This window comes from Pipistrellus kuhlii, unplaced genomic scaffold, assembly GCF_014108245.1.
Source record: "Pipistrellus kuhlii isolate mPipKuh1 unplaced genomic scaffold, mPipKuh1.p scaffold_m20_p_20, whole genome shotgun sequence".
Taxonomy (NCBI): Eukaryota; Metazoa; Chordata; class Mammalia; order Chiroptera; family Vespertilionidae; genus Pipistrellus; species Pipistrellus kuhlii.
Genome location: NW_023425516.1, coordinates 11015224 through 11030789, shown reverse-complemented (window position 1 = coordinate 11030789; position 15566 = coordinate 11015224). Strand labels below are relative to the sequence as shown.

Genomic DNA, 15566 nt, shown 5'->3' with positions numbered 1-15566 from the left:
CATACTTAGGCGTACTGACATATCACTACTGCATGAGTTATATTTGCTTCTGGATTCTTCCTTTGGACTGTCCTCTCTGACTGTGGCTCTCCATGCTGCCCCACTGCTGACTGTGCCATTTTCCTTTCCCATCGCCCTGGGAATTCCTCTTTAGGCCTCTCCGTATTGGATCCTGTTTCCTAGATTGCAAGTCTTTTTCTTTGGTGTACTCCTGCATCTTGCTGCAGAATATCCTCATTCACTTCCTCAGTAAGGGTGCAGGGTGTATATTTATATACACTTAAATTTATTTGATTATTTGGCCGGGTGTAGAATATTAGGTAGGAAATTGTTTTCCTTGAACTGAAAATCATTTTTCACCATTTGTTTCTAATATCTATTATCATCTTTTCCAGTATACTAAACTTTTGAGGTTAGGACCTCCATTTTGTTCATAAATATATCAAGTAGTATCTGGTACTTCATAAATTTTTCATATTCATTGAAGTGCTGAATGCCGGAGTTGGGGATAGGGAAGGTGATTCTAGAGGTTGTTATTCCAAAGCCAGGTTTCCCAAAGCTTAAAGTATTTTTCTTCCTTGGGTTATGCCCAAATGCTGATTCTGTTTAGTTTATTATTTGGACAAAAGGTTGAGAAAGACAATTTCTTGGGGGGAAAGCACACCATCAACAAAAATTAAATTGAAAAATATATCTCAAGCAGATTTTATTATAGTCACGAGAATGAAAGGGACTGGAGAACAAAGGCAAAAATATGTGCCCACCTTGTATCGCATAGAAACTTCAGGACAGAACTCTGTCTCTGTTATCCTGGTGATAATGACCTTGATAAAAATAAATGAGTAACCGGCCATTTATGACCTTGATAAAAAATAAAATTAGATCCAAAAAAGAAACATAATTTTACGTTTATCCAGAAAGCAATAGTTTTCACTTTCTGTCATATCCATTGAATCGTTATTTCTTTGTTTTGATCCTTGAAGCTCCTCCTGTGCTCTCAGAGTTCTGTTGGCCACTTTTTCTTTCTTTTTGGCTTGAGGATATCTAGAGCAGACTGGTTCCTATGTTTAACCACCTAGCTCCTGTTCAATTTTAGTCATGCTCAGTTTTATCTTCATGGCATTCACAAAATTTGGGCCTAAATTTTTTATTGACTGCCTTTCATCTCCTGGTTTTGTTAGTTTGTATGTTTGTTTGTTTGTTTTAGATATATATTTATTGATTTCAGAGTGAGAGGGAGAGAGAGAGAGAAACATCAATGATGAGAGAGAATCACTGATTGACTGCCTCCTGCACGTTCCTACTGGGGATCGAGCCCGAAACCCAGGCATGTGCCCTAGACCCAATCAAACCCAGGACCCTTGAGTCCGAAGTCCGACACTGTCCACTGAGCCAAACCAGCTAGGGCTGTTAGTTTGTTTTAATATATTATTATTGATTTCAGAGAGGAAGGGAGAGAGAGAAACATCAATGATGAGAGAGAATCCTTGATTGGCTGCCTCCTGCATGCCTCCCACCAAGGATTAAGTCCGAAACTCGAGCACGAAACTCAAGCACGTGCCCTGACTGGGAATAGAAACGGCAACCTCTCAGTTCCTGCATCAGTGCTCAACCATTGAGCCACACTGGCCGGGCAGCTCCTGTTTTGTTTCTCAACAATTGCACTTTAACTTGTATGGGGTTCTGTCTTCTCAGAATCTAAATCAAACGTGTCCTTTGAAATTGCATGTTGCTTTACAATATAACTTAGAACTCAACTGAGCTGTAATATAATCTGGACTTTTCCTACTATTAGTAGGTTTTCTTAGAATCTTAGATTCAGAGGACTAGGAAGGAGAATACTGATTTTAAGATTGCTTCTTAGAATTCCTGAAATAGGTGTATGACTTTGTTTGCCAGCAAGCACTGGCACAATATTCTGGTCTTCTGCATAAGCTATTTGGAGAGGTGTCAGAAACTGGCACTTGTCATCTTTGTAGCTGTCAAAGTTATAGCTGAAGACCATTGTTTTAGACCATCTCTCTACGTGTCCTGTATCTCTTGGCTGTTCTCCATCCTCTCCTTTGTTGAACTTTTCTAGGAAACTGCTTCCAAGCTTAAAAAGTAAGAAGCCGCGGGAACTTGTGCTGGTGATTGGAACGGGCATTAGTGCTGCTGTCGCACCTCAGGTTCCAGCTCTGAAATCCTGGAAGGGGTTAATCCAGGCTCTACTGGATGCTGCCAATGACTTTGATCTTCTAGAAGATGAGGAGAGCAAAAAATTTCAGAAATGTCTCCATGAAGACAAGAACCTTGTTCATGTTGCCCATGACCTTATTCAGAAACTCTCCCCTGTGAGTAACCGGCCATTTGAAATTTCCTACCTCTCCCTCCCTACCCGCACCAGCACCACACACACACACACACACGCATGCTGAATGTAATCAGGATGTTCATTTCTAGCTTGTAGATTCATATAGCAATTGCCTCTCCTGCAGAATGTCTGTTTATGGCCCTTATCCAGGGTACTTATCTCTTGACCCCATTTCAATGTGTGTGTTTGCTATTGATGATAATGAGGCCTTATGTGTACAAAATGAAACAACTCTTCCATTGTTGCTATATTTTGTATTTACTTTTTCTGTTCTCACTTCTATAAAAGCTGTATTCATTGGCATCCATGCCTTTTAGGGAACCTCAAAAAGATTAGAGATCATTCTTATCTTTTTATGCATGGAGCAACACAAATTTTTAAAAAATACATTTTTATTGATTTCAGAGAAGAAGGGAGAGGAGAGAGAGGTAGAAACATCAATGATGAGAGAGAATCATTGATCTCTACCTTCTGCACGCCACACACTGGGAATAGAGCCTGCAATTCAGGCCTGTGCCCTGATTAGGAATTGAACCATGACCTCTTGGTTCATAGGTTGATGCTCAACCACTGAACCATACTGGCCAGACTCTCTGCTTCTTTTTCTGATTCTACCTCTGTACTTCTCAATATCTGGCCCCCTTTGCTCTTTGTCTCTCTCCCATGTAGGTCTCTGCCTGTCATCCTTTCTGTAAGTTCTCTGTGTGCCTCTGTGCTCCTGTCTCCCTGTCTCTCTCCCTCTCCGTTCCCCATCTCCTCACCTTCCCCCACTTTCAGAAACGTAGAGCCTTTTTCACTTCTTCTTTTCATTTCCTTGTCTTTAATTGTGATAAATTACTAATGTAGAACAATGTAAAGAATTAACAGGATTTAAAGAGCTCATGGGCCCTAGCTGGTTTGGCTCAGTGGATAGAGTGTCGGCCTGGGGACTGAAGGGTCTTGGGTTCGATTCTAGTCAAGGGAACATGCCCGGGTTATAGGCTCGATCTCCGGTAGGGGATGTGCAGGAGGCGACAATCAATGATCCTCTCTCATCATTGATGTTTCTATCTCTCTCTCCCTCTCCCTTCCTCTCTGAAATATATATATATATATACACACACACACACACACACACACACATATATATATATATATAAAATAAACGAAGAGCTCATGGGACCTTCATCTTATACCATATACAAAAATTATCTTAAGATGGATTAAAGACAAATATAAGAGAGAAAACTCATGGAAGAAAGCAGGTTTAAAGCTTCGTGAGTTAGATGGATCTGGCAGATCATTGTATGTGTGCGGGTTTTTTTTTTCCAAAATATGTTTTTATTCATTTTAGAGAGAGGGACAAGAGAGAAAAACATCAGTGAGAGAGAATCATCAATCAGCTTCCTCCTGCACACTTCTTACTTGGGATCAAGTCCTGACCGGGAATGGGACTGGGGACCTCTTGGTGCATGGGTCGATGCTCAACTGCTGTGCCATACCAGCCATGCTTCATGTGGTTACTTTTGATCACTGAGCTTGTCAAGCCTGCCGTGTAGCCCCCCGAGCTTCTCAGGTTTATTGCACAGCCCCATTTCCCTTCTCATTACCCACCATTGCCTTTGTATCATCAGTGCAAATACAAACAGTTCAGACAAAATATCACCTTCGTATTACTATGAAAGTATTTTTAGCATTGCATACTTCTTAAGAATCTCAGGAATTCAAAAGGTCTGAGAGCTTTGTTTTGAGAAACATTCCAATGGAGGATATATAAGAAAAAACCCAGGCAACCAAAAGCTTGTGAGAAAGGGGGGGAGCACTGGGGAATTTGAACACTAGCCGAGTATTTGGCATTAAGTGTCTATGAAAGAAGATCCAGCTAAGAATAAGTCTTACAAGAGTTTATTTGGGCCAAACTGATGACAGTTACTGGGAAACACAATCTCAACGGATTGATAAAATGCTTTGGAGAATAATAGTTTTATGTAGCTTATTTTATATGTTAGAATCAAAGGACAAGGAAGGGTAGGTTATGTAAAATCCATTGATGGTAGATTAGAAAGCAGGAGAAAGCAAAGCAGGGAAATCTCTGTGATTGGTTAAAAATAAAACAGACACTTCTTTTACTATGATGGGTACAGGATAGTTAACATGTACAGCACACAGATGGTACGGGGCAACAAGATAACAATGCACAGAGACCATGGGCAAATCACTTAGCATCTCTGATCTCTGCACCTATAAAATTGGTATAATGTTCCTTAGCTCAGGGGGTTCTCTGAAGAGTAAGTGAGATAAAATTAAGTGTCTGGCACATGGTAAAGGCACTGTACAGGGGAGGCACCTCAGGGAAAGAGTCAGGATTGTATCTGTGTTCACTCTATCCAGGATCAGAATGATGAGAGGCACAGACAGAATGGAAGGAAATGAAGTAGCATAGGGATCAGTTCACAGTTTGAAATGAATAAAAAAATGTCCGTGGAAGTTGTGTGGGAGTTCGGCATTTCCTTCTGACATGGAATTCCTTTTGTTTGCATTCCTTTGTCCTGATTCAAAGGCACTGGTGGGAAATTTAGGTCCAGAGCCTTGCCTGCGTGGCTCAGTGAACCAGATGTCATGGTCTGATTCCCGGTCAGGGCACATGCCCAAGTTTAGGGCTTGATCCCCAGTAAGGGGTGTGCAGGAGAGAGCCAATCAGTGCTTTCTCTCATCATTGATGTTTCTCTCCCTCTCTCCCTCTCCCTTCCTCTCTGAAATCTTTTTTTTTTTTTTTTTTTTTTTTTTTTTTTAAGAAATAGGGCTAAAAGATGCCTAGCTAAAATAAGTGACTCCTGACATGTATGTCCAGGCTTTGACATTTTTGTATTTCTTTTCTTAGAAGCAAGAAAATACATTCCACACCCCTGATTAGCTGATTGTATACCCAGGCATTTTTATCTGTGTGCGTAATGGTTAAACTGTCATTTGAAGGTAGTGTTATATAACTGTCTGCATGAATCAGTACAAAATGAAGTTATAAAACACAGGGAAGTTCTTAAAATAACCATATTCTTTGCTTTAAATTTTAAACTTAATTTTGCTTTTCTGAAGAGGTATTGTTAACACACATTGCAGAAGTAAATGACAGTGAGGTAGCAAGGGTTATGTACATCCCAGCATCTCACTCCCACACATGCCTTTGTCTGCCTTCTCTCCCCACCATGGGTGACCCACTCTTCTTATCTTTTATTTTTTTTAGTATATATTTTTTTTATTTTAGAGAGGAAGGGAGAGGGGGAGAGAGAGAGAAACATCATGTTGAGAGAGAATCACTGATCAGCTGCCTCCTGCACATCCCACACTGGGGATCGAGCCCGCAACCTGGAAATGTGCCCTGACCAGAAATCGAACTATGACTTCCTGGTTCATAGGTTGATGCTCAACCACGGAGCCACACCTGCTGGGCTCTTCCTAGCTTTGTGAGCATCCTCCCAGTGTACCTTTTTGCACACAGGACTGTATTCTTATTTCACAACCTTCATCCCCTGTGTCAACAGGTGGCATCTAGACACACTGTTCCGCACCTCCTTTGTGTACCTAGCAGCGTATCGTGCAGGTCTTTTCAGGCCCGTCTCCTGTACGTGTGTACCAGGCTTGTTTCCAGTCCTCTGCTGTTACAGACAACAGAGCACCAATAACCCTGTGCATGTCATTTGTTTGCACTTATCTCTGTGGGACATATTCCCAGAAATGGAAGTTTAAGATCATAGGATAAATAATTATATTTTGATAGATGTCAAAGGGGCACTGTATTTTTCATAACAAATCTAGAAAAGTGCCTGCCGTTCGTTAGTGGTCGACTCTTGTATGCAGTGAAATTCAGTAACTGAGGTTGTAAATTCTTCCCCGTGTTTCTGAGCAGATTGTTCATTCTTTTTAAGTGTCAGAGTCCCCCTGTGGGCTGCCTGTGGGATGCTACAATATGTGATGGAATTATTTTTGCCCTTATGCAATGGGAACGGACAAAAAATTACATTCTTAGCCACACAATTATGGGCCATCCCACCTAGTTAGCACCAGAAAAGAAGCTTGGAGCCCCCACTCTCCCCACAAGGTGCAGCGAGGACTTGTCCAGTCACAGAGATAACCTGGACCAGGGACTGACTGACAAAAGCAGACAGACCTCTGAGCGGATCACCACCAGGGAGGGTGACTATTCCACCTCTGCTTGAATTTTTCTGCTATTGAATTATTTACCATTTATTTGGTAGGCATACATAATGGATAATCTTATAAAATACTTAGAAAAATTAAGGCAAGAACTTGGCAAATTAAGTGTGTTCTGTGAATCTGCCCTGGTTCCATGGGAACAGATCTTTATCTGAGCCTTGTGCTCTTAGGAAGATGTACAGAGGAAATCAGAAAGGCGGGGGCCTCTTGAGGGAAAACAGCAGCTGTTAACGGTGACCCAGCAGCTAAGTGCAGTTATATGGAGTCTGAATGGGAAATATTGGGACCTTTAAAAACGAATTCTTGCTCTGGCATTTCTAATGGAATGGTATAGCAGGGATGGGATAGGGATCAGATATATGTTACAGCATATATGGTTACTTTACCTTTCAAATTCGTTTTGTCTAACAGTTGCAAATTGATAGCCTTTATTAAGTACTAAGTATTCTTTCTAATAAACATGCAAACAAATTGCTGAACTATGCAAGAGGAAAAAAAACAGGTAGGGAGAAGGCAAGCAGGTTTCCCACAGCATTCATAGCATCAGCATCCAAATCCAGTGCACCTGTAAAAGCACCTAGGGTTAGAAAAAGATGCTAATCCACATTAGATGTCTTTTATTAGTTATTCCCTCGTTAAAGAAATGGCACGAAAGCACTCGTCTCCTTGCCTGAGGCCACATTGGACGGTAGTTGGCACCGTGCTTTGCCCCCAGCATTCCTTTATCCTGGCCATGTCCACGTTCTCCATTCTGTCCGCGTGCCATTTACAGAGCTGTGCTGTTTGCATGTGATGTGATAGTGCTGATCCCTTGCTACCCACCAGGCACAATGCTAAGCCAGTGGTTTCCAACATGGGCACATGCCCTACTGGGAGGTAATTTGATTTTTAAAAAATATATTTTATTGATTTTTCACAGAGAGAAAGAGAGAGGGATAGAGAGTTAGAAACATCGATGAGAGAGAATCATCGATCAGCTGCCTCCTGCACACCCCTCACTGGAGATGTGCCCATAACCAAGGTAGATGCCCTTGACCGGAATCGAACCTGGGAACCTTCAGTTCGCAGGCCAACACTCTATCCACTGAGCCAAACCGGTTTCGGCATAATTTGATTTTTAAGGGGGGAAATTTGAGAATGAGTTATTTACAGTGAATTTTTTTGCATTTCTAATAGTCCTAGGGGACTCATATACAATATCCTATATAATAAAGCTATAATATGCAAATTAGTCATCATGCCATCACAAGATGGCAGTGCTCACGGGGGCGGGGCAGCTGCTCTGCATGTCTGCTGCCAGAATCCCTTCAGTCCCACCCATGGCCTCTGGTCCTCCTGCATCCCCCACTGATTGAGGCTCAGGCCTGCTGAGGCATAGGGAAGCCTCGAACGGCAGCTGCCAAATTGCCCAGGGCCGCCCAAGGCTCAGGTTACCAGGGCCGGCTGAGGCTTGCGCTGCCGGCAGTGGGAGCAGCAGAGGTGTGATGGGGGTGTCGCCTTCGCCTGGGTCGCCTCCCGCCCCTGAGGGCTCCTGGACTGTGAGAGGAGGCAGGCCGGGCTGAGGGACACCTCCCCTCCAGTACATGAATTTTCACGCACTGGGCCTCTAGTATAAATATATTGTGACAGCCGAAACCAGTTTGGTTCAGTGGTAGAGTGTCGGTCTGTGTACTGAAAGGTCCCGGGTTCAATTCTGGTCAGGGGCATGTACGTTGGTTGCGGGCACATCCCCAGTAGGGGGTGTGGAAGAGGCAGCTGGTCGATGTTTCTCTCTCATCGACGTTTCTAGCTCTGTCTCTCTCCCTTCCTCTCTGTAAATGTCAATAAAATATATTTTAAAAAATAAATAAAATTTAGCTGAAAACGGTTTGGCTCAATGGATAGAGCGTCAGCTTGGGGACGGAAAGGTCCCGGGTTCGATTCCAGTCAAGGGCATGTACCTTGGTTGCGAGCATATCCCCAATAGGGGATGTGCAAGAGGCAGCTGATCGATGACTCTCATCGATGTTTCTAACTCTCTATCTCTCTCCCTTCCTCTCTGTACAAAATCAATAAAATATATAAAAAATAAATAAATAAATTTTCTTCTTAAACATAAATAAATAAATTAATTAATTAATTTTAAAAAACCCGTAAAATTAATTTTAAATATATATATATATATATATTGTAACATATTTATGCATTTCAGTTCTCTATTATATGTTTTGAAACTTCATTTGCTGTTTTTATATATCACTTTATATTATTATTGAACAATTTCTTAGTGATTTCTTCCTCAGTACTTCAACTGTTCTTTCCTTTATTTTTCTCTTTCATGGATGCCATGTTCTTTGGAAGCTTGTTCAAACCAAGTAAATGGCCTTTAAGGCTTCCTCCACATGAATAGGAGTTCACTTTTTAAATAATAATAATTCTATTGTCATGGGGTGGGGACATCAGGATTTTAGAGATGCTTAGGTGGGGCGTGGCCAAAAAAAGGTTGGGAACCACTGTGCTGAACACTTGGCATGCATCCTCTGTATTCCTTATAACACTGGGAGGTAGACCATATGTTACCCTTATTTTAGGTACAAAATATATTTCGAAAAATTGCTATTATTATTATTAAGGCAGGTGACCCAAGAAAACACCTAGCATTAATTTTTTCTCTTTCAAATCCCTCTCCAGCGTACTAGTAATGTTCGATCCACGTTTTTTAAGGACTGTTTATATGAAGTATTCGATGACTTGGAGTCAAAGATTGAAGATGCTGGAAAACAGCTACTTCAGTCAGTTCTCCACCTGATGGAGAACGGGGCCCTGGTATTGACTACAAATTTCGACAACCTCCTGGAACTGTACGCAGCAGACCAGGGCAAGCAGCTTGAATCCCTTGACCTCACTGATGAAAAAAAGGTAAAAAGGAAAGCAGGAGCCTGCTTCTGGCTAGTGGAAAAGACCTGTTTTCGTTGGGTGGTTGGTTAGTGCCGGTATTTGTGTAGACAGGGAGCTGCTCCTCCCTGTGGGGATATTTTTGAGATGAAAAGCAATATACGTCAAGTGCGCAGACCTTAAAAGTGCTCAGTTCTGTGAGTTTTGACAATTTCACCCAATTTTAAAGCTAGAACATAGGAAGTCATTTGAACTGTAAGATCTCTTTAATATCTGATAATGTCGGGTGGTTGTAATATTTATTTAGAATTCTCTCTTTGCTTTGGCCGGTGTTGCTAAGTGGCTAGAGTGTTGGCCTGCATACAAAGGGTCCTGGGTTTGATTCCCAGTAGAGGGCATGTACCTCAGTTGTGGATTCACTCCCCACTCCCTATTGGGACACATGTGGGAGGCAACTGGCCGATGTGTCTTTCTCACATTGATGTTTCTATTTCTCCCTCTCTCCTTCCCTCTCCCCCTCCCCCCCATCTCTCTCTTCTTTCTCTTTCCCTCGCTTCCCTCACTGTCCCTCTTCCTTTCCCCTCTCTGCCCTCCCTCCCTTCTATTCACTCTGAAAAACAATGGAAAAAGTATTCTCAGGTGAGGATTCACAAAAAAAGAATTATCTCAGAATATATTGTGTGTGCCAACTCCATCTGGAAATGAATGAAAACTACTTTTGGACATCTGGCCGACCATCTTCCAGGCCAAGTGAATGCTGGGTTGAGGTTAATGAGGTCTCATTTGTCCTGCTCTGTAGTTTTTGTAATTTTCCTTCTACACTTTATTTTCCCAGGAGCCTGCCTGTGTGTCCAGCCTAGAACCCAGCTAAGTAGTTTGAATAGTGAGAGATTCACCCACTGGCTTCATTGCCTCAGTACTGCCTCTGCCAGAAGAGCAGCTGTGATGCCACTCTGTAACTTTGCTGACCTCGAAGCCAGCTTTTAAAAGGAAATTGCTCAGGACATGGTGCCATGAAGACTGATTTCCTCTGGCTAGAGTGTTTCCACCTGCTATTCTTAGGCTGTCTGTGGCCAGTTCCTTCTTCACCTGTTATATCTCACATAGCACCTCCTCTGAGAGGTCTTCTCTGACTGTCCTATTTAAGAAGGGACACCCCCAGCCCTGGCCAGGTAGCTCACTTGGTTTAGAGAATCATCCCTAACACAAGAATCAACCAATGAATGCATAAATAAGTGGCACAACAAATCGATGTTTCTTCTCTGGCGCTCTCTTTTCCCCTCCCTCCCTCACTTTTTTGCTCTCTAAAAATCAGTTTAACAATTAACAAAAGAAAGAAGCCTAACCGTCTTGCCTGCCGGGACCTTGAAACAAGTGTTCAGCCTGCCCGCCTGGTTGAGCTGTCTTTGTGTTGTGCAGGTTCTAGAGTGGGCTCAGGAGAAGCGGAAGCTGAGCGTGCTGCACATCCATGGGGTCTACACCAACCCTAGTGGCATTGTCCTTCATCCTGCTGGGTACCAGAACGTGCTCAGGAACACCGAAGTTATGGTGAGTGCTGCTCAGCTCGCTGGGCTTGGGAAAGCCTTCCTGGAAACCTCTAGGCGTACCATTGGTCTCCAAGAGCTAACATGTTCTTTCCATTCACTCAAAGTTGGAAGGTCCAACATTCTTTCCCATGCTCCTCAGCTTAGGGGTGTGTATGCCATCTTAAAAAAATGTACTTGAGGTATCAAACTGCAGGGTTTCCTTTTCATTTTTCATTTTGTTTTTATTTTTTATTTTTATTGATTTCAGAGAGGAAGGGAGAGAAAGGGAGAGAGAGAAGTACCAATGATGAAAGAGAATCATTCGTCAGCTGCCTCCTGACACCCACACTGGTTATCGAGCCCGCAACCTGGCATGTTCCTCAACGGGGAATGGAACCATGACCTCCTGGTTCATGGGTCCACGTTCAACCATTGAACCACGCCGGCTGGGCTCCCTTTGTTCTTGATGTACAGCCAGCTGGTTGCCATCACTTTCACATATGAAAAATACATCATTATCTCTTTTTATTGTTGTTTATTACAGTATTAATAACCCTCTCTATGCCAATAATAACTGGTATAGCTTTTTATTGACCAACCACTACTAGAATATACATCCTAAAGTAATTTTCTTTAAATGATGATGGGCTTGTACTAATTACCACATTTATTTAAACTTATTGCTCAGTGGAAAAAAATGGAAAAACTTATGGTGATCAAGTAGAGGTTTTTTCTTTGTGAAAAAATATCTTTGTTGATCTTTAAAGATCCAAATTTTAGACTTGCTTACACATGCATGTTCAAACCAAAAAGTCTCTCGCCAATGATATGTGGGAGTAATTCACCGGCCCCCCAATTCTGAAAACAGTGCATAACAGGACTGAGTCACTTAGAGTGATCGTATCTACATGATGCAGCAAAAGAAAGACCAAGAAAATGTGATGTTTTCTAAAGCATAAGAGCCTTTTCACCCCACATATTCTTTCCCTGGCATCTGTTAGAACTCCATTTATTGCTGACATTGCGTGATCCCTTAAGCAAAAACATTTTGAATGTTTCTATATTTATTGTACATACTAGAAGCCCAGTGCACAAAATTTGTGCACGAGGGATGGAGGGGGGAGGGCTCAGCCCAGATTGCAAGAGGGTGCAGGCCAGGCTGAAAGACCCCACCAGTGTAGGATTGGAGCTGGGGAGGGACCACTGGAGGGCTCCAGGGCGTGTCAGGCCCATCTTGCTCAGTCCCAATCGGCCGGACCTCAGCAGCAAGCTAACCTACCAATCAGAGTATCTTCCCCCTGGTGGTCAGTCTATGTCATAGCAAGTGATTGAGCAGCCTTAGCATATCATTAGCATATTATGTTTTGATTGGTTGAATGGCTGACTGGACAATTGAACATTTAGCATATTAGGCTTTTATTAAATAGGATGTGTATGTACATACATAGATATATATTGATCTAAGTATTGAGGAAATCTGGTGAAGAAATTATTGTTACTGCTGGTCCATGGTTCCCTTTGTAAGGCAAAAAAAAAAAAAAAAAGGCAAATATGTCCAAAAAATGGAGAGAGTAAGATATATTAAAGATATATTAAAGGTCTTATGGCTTCTGGGTACATAGATCTCAAAAATAAATTGCAAGGTCAGTAGACCAGTGGTAACCCCAAGAAACTCTGAATAGAGAGCCTATGACCACAATATTAGATATTGGTCTAATATTGGTACAGATCCATATTAGACCAATAATCAAGTTATAGTGATAAGCCTGCCTGGTGTGGCTCAGTGGTTGAATGTCAACCCATGAACCAAGTCAGGACATAAACAAGATCAGCTTTAAGGGCTCATCTACCCTCTTACCCCTGGTTCAGTGGCAGCCACAGTCTGTTAAGAGCAGCAGTGATGATGAGCCTGTGGCTTTTGTGTCTCAGACACGCCTTGTGTGTGTCTTCACCGTGTCACTTTGTTTCTTTTCCTGCAAGAGAGAGATTCAGAAACTCTATGAAAACAAGTCATTTCTTTTCCTGGGTTGCGGCCAGACGGTGGATGACACCACTTTCCAAGCCCTTTTTCTGGAGGCCGTCAAGCATAAATCTGACTTAGAACATTTCATGCTGGTTCGGAAAGGAGATATAGACGAATTCATGAAGCTTCGAGAAAATATGCTGGACAAAGGGATCAAGGTCATCTCCTATGGAAATGAATATTCTGATCTCCCAGAGTATTTCAAGCGGCTGACCTGTGAGATCTCCACGCGGGGAAGGTCAGGTAAGATGCAGCTCTTCAGCCTTGTGTGTGTGGGTTATGGGTAAAGTCATTACCAAGATGCGGAGGAGGGCGTGTCTGGTCTTCATATTGGATGAAAATGGCATTTGGATAGGAGAAAAATGCATAAAGGCAAATCCATTGCAGAAGTGGGAAGAAAAAAGGAACTCAGCCTCATTAGTTAGCAGTGAAGTGCAGTTAGGATTTAGATTTCAAAATAGAAAAGAATGATAACTCAATTTTGGCTAAGCTGTGAGGAAAGAAATACATTCATGTTGGAATATGTTTCAAGTTTTTAAACCTTTGACCCAGAAATTTCACTTAATTTCTTCTGAAGAGTTAATTGGACAATTGCATAAAATATACGTTTTGTTTAAATGAAAAAATTGGAAGCAACTTAAAATTTTCACTTGATAGGAAATTTTATAAATACTCCAACATTAATTTAATTGATAAAATACAATGAAGTTATAAAAGGGAAAATGTTTTTATTGTCCAAAAATATGTCAGAGACATAATATTGTGAGTGAAGGAGGAAAAAATCACCATGGTCAGTCCCGTTCATACAAAATTATAGAAATTCTGTTTTTGTTTGTGTGTATTTATAGAGAAATATCTGCAATGATAGTTACTAAATTAACTGTGGTTATGTTTATACTATTAGACTTAAGGGTTTTTAAAAGATATTTTATTTCTATGTTAGCATTTTCTACAGGGATTATACAATACATTATCTTTATAAAAACAAAAAGCACACCTTAAAATGGTCTTTGGAAATTAACATGGTATTAAAGTCAGAGATTGGGGAACCCCTCACTCACTTGACATTTTACCTCCAGTTCTAAGGAGAAAGCCAAATGAGGATAAAAGGTTGTTTATTAATAGCTTGAGGCAAATTCCCAATAACCCTACAAGATACAAAACTTTATGGTGTCAGTTAAATTGAAGTTTGCTTTTTAAAACCTTACTTGGAATGAAGCCAAACCCCAGAGTATGGTCACTCTGACTCACCATCTGGTTCCGAACAAACTTTGCTGTTGTACGTAGAATATGTTCTTGAAAAGTTTTATGTTAATGTGGATTTTCATTGTCAATCTCAGTGCTTCTGAGAGGGCCTTTTAAAAGTTCAGGTATTTTAATGTAGAAAGAACTTTTCCTAAATCAAATAATCATTCCCGGTATTTTCTCCTGAATCAAATTGCTTCGAGTGAATTCTTTGTAATGAGAAATCCCACAAGCTCTTACCACCATAACTGAGCACAGAAAACCATGTCTGCCCTTCTCCAGTAAACAGACCTTTCGGATTCTCGTGTGTGAAAACAGCTTGCTGGTCTTTCCTGGGGATGTGTTTTCTGCTGTCCTGCTGTGTTTGATTCTTTTGCTTTTCACCCACACTGAGGCCCTTCAGTCACTTTGACTACTGGACACATTCTGTTTTCATTACATACCCAAACTCTTCATACTTATTGTGGTCTACATTCTGAGAGCTTCTACCCAGGGAAGATGCTAAAATTGAAAATAACAAAATCCTCCCTGGAGAGCTGTTCCTATTACACTAATTTTTTTTTTTTTTTTTAAATCTCTGAAGTGACACAAAAGCTTTTGTTAGCTGCATAGGAGTCCTGTTAGCATAGTAGTTAGCCAGTTATTAATAAGGAGGATGCAAAGGGAATCAGACATGGTGAAGCATGGTCAGCTGGGGAGCATGTGCCTGTTTGTTTCATCAGAAAACTAGTTTCACCCAATCCAGGGGATCCCAGCATTGCCCGGCCCAAGGATCAACACCCCTCCTTCCCCCTTCTGGTACCGGTAGGGATTTGGGGGTGTGAGGAGAGCAGGGAGAGATAAGTACACGTGCAATAGAAGTCAAAATGGTTCAGGGGGAGGTGCTTGGCCATAGAGGCCTGTCAATCTAGCTTGGGAAAGGGGTCAATGGCTAGGGAGTGGACCCATCAGAAGCCTGTGGAAACTTGGGAAACTGGTTATTTTGAAAAAGCACCTGGTCCTTCCCAAGCCCCAGCTGATATAATCCCAGGGGAACAGAGTTTTCTCACTCACCCAATTTGTTTAAGATAGTAACCATGTGGCTTTAGCTCCACATACAGGCGCCATGGGGGAGCTGGATACTGTAGCACAACAGCAATTGCAGCCCTGAACACAAGCTAAGCTGGCGGTGGTGGGAAAGGCTGGACTGGACTAGCTTTACTGTAGCACAGAATCTCTGGACATTGGCTCTATTTGTGGCCCTGATTTTCCATGGGGGACATAGATGGGAAGTTGGGAACCCAGGCCTCTTCTGTTTTCACCCAGATAAATCTCCTGACCAGACCTCATCCTCTCTTGGGGGTCCCGGAAGATG

At 41.9% G+C, this 15566-nt stretch overlaps 1 protein-coding gene across 7 annotated transcripts in view; it reads left to right on the top strand.

The window, feature by feature from the left end:
• FAM118B (family with sequence similarity 118 member B) overlaps positions 1-15566 on the top strand; it is a 35438-nt gene that overhangs the window by 16278 nt on the left and 3594 nt on the right. For 4 of the 7 annotated variants that reach the window (XM_045585454.1, XM_045585456.1, XM_036449646.2 and 1 more), the window contains exons 3-6: positions 2081-2333; positions 9215-9442; positions 10838-10966; positions 12925-13210. In XM_045585454.1, coding sequence (XP_045441410.1) covers positions 2081-2333; positions 9215-9442; positions 10838-10966; positions 12925-13210 — 896 coding nt within the window. The remainder of the gene's footprint in view (positions 1-2080; positions 2334-9214; positions 9443-10837; positions 10967-12924; positions 13211-15566) is intronic. The other 3 variants (XM_045585453.1, XM_045585455.1, XM_036449647.2) reach the window with 3 other exon arrangements.